The sequence below is a fragment of the Notothenia coriiceps genome, unplaced genomic scaffold, assembly GCF_000735185.1.
Source record: "Notothenia coriiceps isolate Sejong01 unplaced genomic scaffold, NC01 NC01_scaffold00011599, whole genome shotgun sequence".
Taxonomy (NCBI): domain Eukaryota; kingdom Metazoa; phylum Chordata; class Actinopteri; order Perciformes; family Nototheniidae; genus Notothenia; species Notothenia coriiceps.
Window position 1 is genome coordinate 184136 of NW_011344300.1, and position 9418 is coordinate 193553.

The following is a 9418-nucleotide window of genomic DNA, read 5'->3' on the forward strand; positions in this document are numbered from 1 at the left end:
TGGATGCATCTGCCTCGATGATCATGACTCCGTGAAGCAGGAAAACTACAGCCATGTTCTCCGTCAAACAGCTGTGTTACTAGAAACATCTGCATCAAAAGCTGAGGCTGAAACATTACATTCAAATCAACGTGTTTATTGCCTCAGAATGTTTTATGGTTTAATACATACTGTGGCCTTGCATGCCTCCCCTGCATTGCTTTTTGAACAGTTACACATGGCCAATAACATGCATCTGGCAGAGAGGAGATATGCCATATCACAAGACTCAGACAAAATGGGAGTATAAGTGTGTGTGCTCAATAAAATAATGTTCTTTAGGCAAGGCAAGTTTATTTATAGCACAGCATATATCTTTAGCACTCACAGAACTATTTTAACCAAAAACAGCTTAGGACTTCATTCCTTTAATAACACAATCTTTATTCTGTTAATCAGGAGTTAAATATCATTTATTTCATATTAAGAGCTTTAGTTTTTTTTTTCTGCCACATTCTAAATGTTATATAATTTGTGAGATTCCTCTAAAACCTCAAAATGCAGTACTGAAAGTATTCAGGGGATGGAAGTGTTGAGAAACACCCGGTCAGCTGATTGCGAGGCAGATAGGGTAATATGTTTCAACAAGTTTTAAGGAAACAGCACATCTCTGTTGACACCCAACTGGACACACCAGAAGGTCTGTGCTGCTGCAGGTACGCATTGTTGTTTTTATAAAGGAGATAATATAGTATTTTATATTTGAACACTTTGTTGGAAAATGTTGTTAAATTTGATAAGATGTTGTTTATTTCAAATGTTTTCCTATTTTTCTTTTACAGAAATCTCCCCAGACGGCAAAATGGATAATCTTCAAGATTATTATTATTATGAAGATTATAACTACAGTGATATCTACAATTACACTCCACAAGACAAACAGGTTTTTCAGCACGCATCAACGTGTGTAAAGGAAGTTTTGTGTGTGTTTTTAATCGTGGTCACCGTGGTAATCTTTCTGCTGGGCTTCTTCGGAAACGCTCTGGTGATCTGGATTTCTGGCTTCAAGATGACGAAGACGGTCAACACCACCTGGTACCTGAGCCTCGCCATCTCCGACTTTGTCTTCTGCGCCTTCCTCCCGTTCAGCATCGCCCACATGGCAATGGAGGACTGGGTCTTCGGCCGCTTCATGTGCAAATTCACCTCCTCGGTTATGTCCCTCAACATGTTCAGCAGCATCTTCCTCCTGGTGGTCATCAGCGTGGACCGCTGCGTCTCAGTCGTGTTTCCAGTCTGGGCCCAGAACCATCGCACTGCGAATAAAGCCACGGGTGTTGTTTGCATCTCCTGGCTTCTGGCTGTCGCACTGAGCCTTCCCTCTGTCATCTTTCGGGATGTTAACAGTCACTTGGGAAGGACCATTTGCTACAATAATTACACCTCACACCAACACAGTCACAAGATAGTTGCAGTGAGCCGCTTCTTTGCAGGGTTTGTTGTCCCGTTTATTGTCATCATCATCTGCTACTCGATCATTATCCTCAAACTTCGAAACAACAGGATGACTAAATCCAACAAGCCCTTAAAGGTCATGTCTGCGCTCGTCGCTGCTTTCTTCGTCTGCTGGCTGCCGTACCACGTGTTCGTCCTACTTGAGGTCAACCATGAACAGTTTGAAAAGAGCATTTTGACTTCCGGACTCAAAGTAGGCACATCCATGGCGGCAGCAAACAGCTTCCTCAACCCGGTGTTGTATGTGTTTATGGGCAACGACTTCAAGAGGAAGTTTAAGAGCTCCGTGCTCTCAAAGATGGAGAACGCGATGGGAGAGGAGGGCCGCACCACCAGCCGATACCTGTCCAGGTCCAGCTCCATGGACGCGAGGGCTTCTACTCACATCTAAAGATATTTATCTGGTTTCCCTCAGATATGCAATTGATTGACACATGAAATGAATTATGTGTAGCTTCATGGCGCTAATGATCTTATTTGTTGTACTCTTTTACTGTTGGTAGCATGGAGAAAGCTGTTGTTCTTCAGGCTCACAAACACATAATGTAGTTGAAGAATGTAAGCTTGAGCCAATAGTTAAACATTGGGAATTGCAAGTTAGACATAAATCTCTTGCAGTAGAAAGAATGTTTTGGGAGCAGTAGTTGTGGAAAGTTCTCCGGCAGTCATTCCTGCAGCAAAGAGATTTTTTTTTCTTTCTAAAATACAAGGATTGTAAAATATGAGGGATTCTTCTTTCTGATAATAAATTGTTTTAATGTGTTATAATTCACACTCGAGGGGCTCCTTTTATGAACAAGGTTCTCTTCCATGCTCATGCATGAATTGCAATAAGTATGGCATTTACTTCCATTCGTGAAAACAAATCAAAATGAGAAGGAGGGTAAATGGCATGAGGTCCGGCAGGATGTGAGTATTTTGCTCATCTGTTTGTGCAATACATTGTTGTTATCATTTGACCTTTGAACTAAACCAATAAGCACCAGGTCACACATTGGGAAACAAACTGAAGACAGAAAGGAACTGTTGCTGAAGGAGAAGACCATTGAATACTTACATTTCTTTATAATGCACATACAACCTCAACCGACCAAAAACCTATTTTGTATTGAAGCATTAAGTATGTTGTTGTGTCAGACTGACCCAAACAGTGTGTGCTGAGGAGTGGTCTGCTGTGGAGATACGTGCAATGAGTCATAGAGAAAGCACACACCCAGCTGCTATTACCAGTTGACATAAAGAATATGTTTAATGGACCTCTATTTCTGTGTTGTTGTGTTTCAGAGCTGTACAGCGAATGTCACTTTGTAGATAATGTTTCTGTTTTCTGAAATAAAGCTACTAAAACAAAATTCAGCTCTCTGATTTACTCAATTGTCGATATCAAGTTCACTTGTGAAATAATAAGACGGAAAGATTATATCAGGCTCAAGACAACAAATGTAACTATTGCAACACCTCCAGAGTCAAAATGTGTTTTCACCTGAAGCACAAAAAGATCAAATGTGTTTGTGTTGTGAGCTTTGTACCTTTGCATATAAGTAATCTCATTTTATTCTCAGTAACACAATTAAAGGAATAACAACAGTGAGAGTGCCTGGAGTTTTTTTAATGTGGAAACTGAACTTTGAAACAACGTCATCCACAACATTAATCTGGCTGCTACTTAGAAATTATTTATCTAATATATTGCATATAGTCTCTTATTGCACTATTGTCACTATTACACTATTTTTGTATTTACTATTTACTTGCACAATATTTTTCTGTTTATCTGTTTTGTTGTGTTGCACTGTTGGAGTGAGCCTGTGACCTAAGATTTTCATCGTCATAACTACACTGTAGCTATGTTCGTATGACAAATAAAAAAAACCTTGAAGCTATTGGGGAAGCCCCAGACTGCAGAGGTGACATGAGAATCACAATATAACCTGGGCAGAGTTTTACCTTGAGAGCTTCTATTAACAAGTGCACCCATTATAGTGTTATGGTGGAGACCAAAATGGAGCTAAAATGCTATTTTATTTATATTTCTGAAATATATTGGACTGTTTATTTCTTGTGTCTTAGTTTCTCTTATGTACATTGCCTTGCGTTTTTTATGCTGCTGCAACGCAAACAAATCCCAAATTAGGATCAATAAAGTCTATCTATCTATCTATCTATCTATCTATCTGTCTATCTGTCTATCTAGTATCTATCTATCTATCTATCTGTCTATCTGTCTATCTATCTATCTAGTATCTATCTATCTATCTATCTGTCTATCTATCTATCTGTCTATCTAGTATCTATCTGTCTATCTATCTATCTATCTACAGTATCTATCTAAAAGTAGATTAAATATTGGACTTATGTTCATAAACTCCAAGTAAATGATCATTTTGCATCACATCTGCTGTATGTGTTCACCTGCATGCCAACATGTTTGCAATAGATGTTGTGTTACAGTTTGTCCTGTTGTTCGCTTTTTTAATTATAACTCATTTGTTAGTGTCAACAAATTCGTATTTTTCAGCTTTGACACATCTATGGGGACGTGGACGGCAATACTATTTGCTTATTTTTGGTACTAATGTACTTTTCTTATTGTTTGGCTTATCTATGGAAGGGCCTGGAGAAACTCTAGTGAGATCCAATAACAAAAACATTTATTTGATCTTCAAATACACATTTTAATGACCTTTCCCAACAGTTGTTCAGAAATGACAGCGGACTATAGCACACTATTTTATTTACTCATTTATTGGGCCTTATCACATAACATTCATTCCATAAAAAATACATTCAAATGTGACACTGTGTGCCTGCTTGTCAATGAAAGCGAGAGCCAATAAAGTTTAAAGCATGTTTTAAAAATAGAAACAACTTCTCCCGTTTTGCTAGTTGCAATACAAATCTTGTCAAAGTGTCAGCAAACACTATAAAAATATATCTATATCATTCTGAAAATGGAAGTCAGTTAATATTTCCTGGTTCTCAATCACCAGTGTTTTATTTATTTATATATTTGTGTATCTAATTATTTATATATTTGTGTATCTAATTATTTATATATTTGTTTGTTTTAAAGCATACCGCATAGCACATTGAGTACCAGTATCAGACGTGCCGCTTATAAAATGTGAGCTGAATTTTTAACACATTTGTGGATATTCTTTTTAAATTATGAGGAGTAAATGTATTATCAGCTTTGACTATGTTATAGCTTTTTATACAACAAAGACATAAAACAAAAAGTAAAAACAGTTTTCACATTCAGTATGATTAACTGTCATAAAATAAATCAATAAAGATCACTACTGCTAAAGGAAACCTCCAATCTAATATACGTGTAATGCTTAATTCCTCAGTGATCTTTGGGCCGAGTGTTGCACAGAAAAGTGCTTTTTGGATTTCTGCATCAAGTCCAGTGTTAAGGAAACATTTCACAACCGAGTGGACACTGCACACCACAGATAAATAAATGCTGTCAAGTTAAATCCTCTCCTCGAGTCAGTGCCTTCAAGAGGGATGCGTCATCTTCTTGAATAAGAGGAGTTCTTAACCTCTTCATTGAAAATACAGATTCCTCTTACTCCTGATTGTTTTAAATAAAAAGTTGGAAACACAGTATCATGATCAAGTAGTTATAACCTGCATATTGCATTTTTCCCTCTGACAAAAGGGCGGAACATTTTAAAGTTTATGTATAAAATAGTATTTTTCTGTAACTGACAGCAGCACAAGAATCATACATTTAAAGTTTTCCATTCTCATATTTCTCTTTAGCACAAAATAAGCTCATACATCAAACTTTGCAGTATTGTATAATGATTTTTCGGTCACATGTTTTTCTGACTGGCAACGAATCAGCCAGTGCCGTCAGATGAGCCTCTCTGTGGTCACAGCTATTGTACCTCCTTTGAGTTAAGGCATTTTCACATGCCTACACAGCACATGTGCATAGAGCAGGATAGGAAGGGCGTTTCATTTAGACAAAGAGAAAAAGAAACCTTCCTAGGGACAACTGCCTCTTCTATTAATGCATAAAGCTGCTGAGGTTCAACAGAAAATGAAAGAACCTTAATATTAAAATAGTAAGAGTAAAGAGACTACAGCTTTGACCTATGTTTACCTACAAAATTATTGAAACAAACTATTTCAGTCATGTTATCCTAAAAATGTGGTGCAGATTGTCCAATTAACAGTCCGATTAAAGGAAGGGGGGGGGAATTAAATGAGGGGTTCACGTATATCATCTTGGCATATATTCGTCTGGAACTCCGGGCATGTTCCTCTTCCTCAAGGCAGCGTCGACTTTCCGGACCAGTTCATTGATGCTCGCTCGCATTTCAGGAGTATACGGGTCATACTCAAGCTTTCGCAGGCCGGACCGCTTGAAGTTCCCGTCCTTCTGGCCCTCGACGCAGAGAAGGCGCTCCTCAGAAACCTTCAGACCCAGAAACTGGACCATCCCTTTGAGATGGGAGAACAGGTCCCTCTTCACGTTCTCAAAGTGGACCACGTGGACCACCTTCCCGTAGTTCAGCCAGTCCAACGTGTGGGACGCCCACCAAGGGGAATAGTTCTTCACAAACTCGGGCCACTCTGCGGGACAAATGAGAGGACAGAAATGAATCAACGAGAGGAAAAGTGATTGTCAATGTACTACAAAAGTGCGAACAGAAGTATTGAAGAAGGAAAAAACACAGAGCAAGTAAAACTGTCTTTGGTAACAATGGAGCAAATTAATCAACTTCCTCCTAATTACATTGAAGTCAATGAGTAATGTTAAGGAATAGCTCTTTAGTGGACACACAATTAATCAAATGCATGCTCAGAGCAGAAACAGTTTGATAAATACAGGCCCCAATCTCAAAGCAGAGCAATCAAATAAATGCAAAAATAACAAAAAGACCTTTAAAAAAAAGATTGGGTACTGGATGAAGGGGAAGTTAGAGTCGTAAAGCTGATGTCATTTTTCTTGGGAAGTGGACCAATTCGCCGAACAAAACTAAGTGATTTCTATAATCTTTGGACAGGGAAGTGGACTTTCTTGGTTGTCAATCAAACTGCAGTGGCACTTTAGCAGAAACCCTTGGCTTGCAACTTTTACTCATTGATAATCTACTGGCCCATAAAAAAAAAGCCGGCTGCTGGCAGGAGCTGCATTAGCACACATCTTACTGTGGGAGAGGTTGTCGTTAAAGTTTACAGCCCGCTGAGCTGGCAGTGCTGTGTCAGGAACCAACGAGAGTGGACAGAATATTATGAATGCATCTAAAAACACAAGTAGCTGTGCAGAAACTCTGAGGAACCGCGTTTTTGACCACAATGAGTTTGTTCTCCTCTCCATCAGTCTTGTAAAAGCATCAGGGGCTTCAAATAAGAAGGAACCAACACCATTAACTTCCCCCTGAACAGCCTGTTCTGCTAATGTTTGACTGAACATATCAGATTAAGTTAAGATACTTATGTTCTTATTAGCAGGGGTTTGACTTTTAAAACCCAAATAAAGGGATTTATGTAAGAGCCTTTAAGTAAAGCCATCAGATAATACTGGAAAAGAACAGAGTGTGCTTTGTAAAATGACATCCAAAACAAGTTGCACTCGCCCCTGAGAGGACTTATTGAGCAAGAAAAGGAGGCATCAGTGTCGGTAACATCACCCGAAGCCCCCGGCCTCCCCTTGCAGAGGTGAGCGCACCAGATGTGACGCCCCAGACTCAAAGTCACGCTGACTCTCAGACGGGATCCTCGCTCTGTATTGGAAGTGGCAGCTGTCAAGAAGCTTTTCTCTTTAATGATGTCACCGCATCATTTTCCCCACCAACAGCAGGAATAAACACTCATTGGGAATGGCAGGCCAAATGTGCTGATGTTTCAACAAAGAGAGACAACTGCTGGGTCGGCAAATCTCCTGCCTCGAGAAAATCGATTAAAACCTTGCAGAACGTCAGAGAGACGGTTAGCGGACTAGACAAAACTCGTTGTCACGGTTACTGAGACACCACTAAAGCTGGCGAAGGAGCGAGGAACGCACATTATGCATGAAATATAAATAAATCTTCTAGCAAAAGGACATAACGTTTTATGGATAAGATGTACTCGACCAAGAGGTTCATTTCCTTAATGATACCATTAAAAAGTAGACCTGAGAGGAATTTAACTTCACTAGATTGTGCTGACACGTAATTAAGTGGTTGCACAATGATGGGTTACATGCTGGACGTGAATTCATTCTGTAACAGTGCATCTTCTTAATATAATTTATTAATGTCAACATGATTTTAAATCAAGTGGCTAACTATAAAAAAAACACAACAACACTTCTGGAGTATTAGATCAAGATACCCTTACATGCAGTAACATTAAAGATAAATGCACAAGCCTTAAAAACATATTCTGTTCAATAATGGAAACATATAGATATTTTATATAAATAAGAAGTTTTATACCACTTACACATCCGTCTATTAAATATGAAGCAGGCAGCAGAGCCTCTCAAATACTTGAAACAGCATAGCACCACTTAGCATATATATTTAATGCAATTAATCTGAACAGGATCAACAAACGAGCAAAACAACAGCAATTTGCCATTTTGCTGTGTTTGTGTGTTCATTTGTGAGTTTTTCAAATCATGATTTTGTACCTTTGGACAAAACCAGGCTGGCAGTTTTCTGTGTTTTCTACACACCACGTCTCATCACACTTAATAATTAAAGTAGCACGAGAGTCTGAGGAAGAAGCTGGTTGACTTGGTGAAATAATGTAGCTCATGATTTAATAAGTGTGACTGATATCATGGTTGGTTGGTTTCATTTCTTGTTTTTTATAAAACGTCAGATTATGTTTGATATAAGGTTGGAAATGGTTTTGAACATTTTCAAAACTTCATGGCTCAGCCATGTTGGTTTAAAGGGTCAAAACCACTAAAACATTTCCTCTATTTCCTTACCAATCTACGTCAGCATGGATCATTCACCCACTTCTTTCTTTTAATAAACTACCAGTGAAGACATTGGTAGCACATTATTTATAAATGTTATTTGATCTAGTCTGTCTTTGGAAGCTTTTCTTATTTTCTGAGTGATTGAGATTGAAAATGCTTAAAAACAGCATCAACATCAACAAGATGTGTCCTATATTAAAGTCAGCCTGAACATCAAAAATATTGCACTGTAGTTAATGAAACTTCTTTAGTGTCATAGGTGTTCAGGATGCATTGGAACAACTACTGTACAAGGTTGTGGCTCGAGCAGCTCACCTTTCCCTTTCCAATGGGCCTGGGAAGCGAATCCAATGTGGCCCCCATACTTTCTGTTGAATTCAGCCATGAGGGCTTTGTAGGGGTTTCGGATCATGACGACGCTGGAGTCAAAGGACTCGATCTCCTTCTTGCCGCTCTCATGAGTCTTAATGCAGATCGTCCTCCCACTCCGCCAGTGGTCCCGCTCCCCTTTGAATCCTGGGAAAGAATGGCAACCCCACAGTAAATATATTGAACCAACAAAGGTTTATTTTTTTATTGAATTGTTTGTGTTGGATAAATGTCTACCTTTGTTGTAAAGGGAGCCATCAAAGTAGTAGCTGCCGGTGTAGAAGCCGGTGGCGAGCTCTATGAGGTGACGCGCCCACGTGTTGCCGGCTCCGGGGAAACTAGCGAGGGCCACGAGCTGCTTGGCCCGAGTGGGGAGGAAGTGCCTGTCCATGCAGCGGTTATCTGACGAAACACAAACACAGATAAGTCATGTTATTGATTTGATAATGATAATAATACATTTTATTTAAAGGTCCCCTATGATACTGTTTTTCATCAATATATTATAGGTTTCAGATATATACAGAACATGTCTCTGAAGTGTTTGTCTGAAATACCAAACAGATCATTGCAGCATTACCCATAATCCCCTCTGTTTGTGTGTGTGTGTGTGTGTGT

At 39.1% G+C, this 9418-nt stretch overlaps 2 protein-coding genes across 2 annotated transcripts; one reads left to right on the plus strand and one right to left on the minus strand.

Moving 5' to 3' along the window:
• Nucleotides 1-600: 600 nt before the first annotated feature.
• Nucleotides 601-2846, plus strand: cmklr1 (chemokine-like receptor 1). Its single transcript, XM_010772709.1, has 2 exons — nt 601-695; nt 822-2846. Exon 2 carries the CDS (start codon nt 842-844, stop codon nt 1883-1885), a length of 1044 nt encoding a protein of 347 aa, XP_010771011.1. The 5' UTR covers nt 601-695; nt 822-841; the 3' UTR covers nt 1886-2846.
• A 1381-nt stretch (nt 2847-4227) lies between these two features.
• Nucleotides 4228-9206, minus strand: wscd2 (WSC domain containing 2). Its single transcript, XM_010772711.1, has 3 exons — nt 9038-9206; nt 8747-8947; nt 4228-6084 (listed from the first exon to the last, which is right to left on the minus strand). Exons 1-3 carry the CDS (start codon nt 9189-9191, stop codon nt 5732-5734), a joined length of 708 nt encoding a protein of 235 aa, XP_010771013.1. The 5' UTR covers nt 9192-9206; the 3' UTR covers nt 4228-5731.
• Between the last annotated feature and the right edge of the window lie 212 nt (nt 9207-9418).

Bases quoted from the DNA above. Each gene is read 5' to 3' on its own strand.
- wscd2 (XM_010772711.1), bottom strand. From the start codon at position 9,191: ATGGACAGGCACTTCCTCCCCACTCGGGCCAAGCAGCTCGTGGCCCTC. The intron at 8,948-9,037 runs GTAGACATTTAT...ATTCTTTCCCAG, and splicing joins TGGCTCCCTTTACAACAAAG to GATTCAAAGGGGAGCGGGAC. The intron at 6,085-8,746 runs GTGAGCTGCTCG...TTTGTCCCGCAG, and splicing joins GGCCCATTGGAAAGGGAAAG to AGTGGCCCGAGTTTGTGAAG.
- cmklr1 (XM_010772709.1), top strand. From the start codon at position 842: ATGGATAATCTTCAAGATTATTATTATTATGAAGATTATAACTACAGT.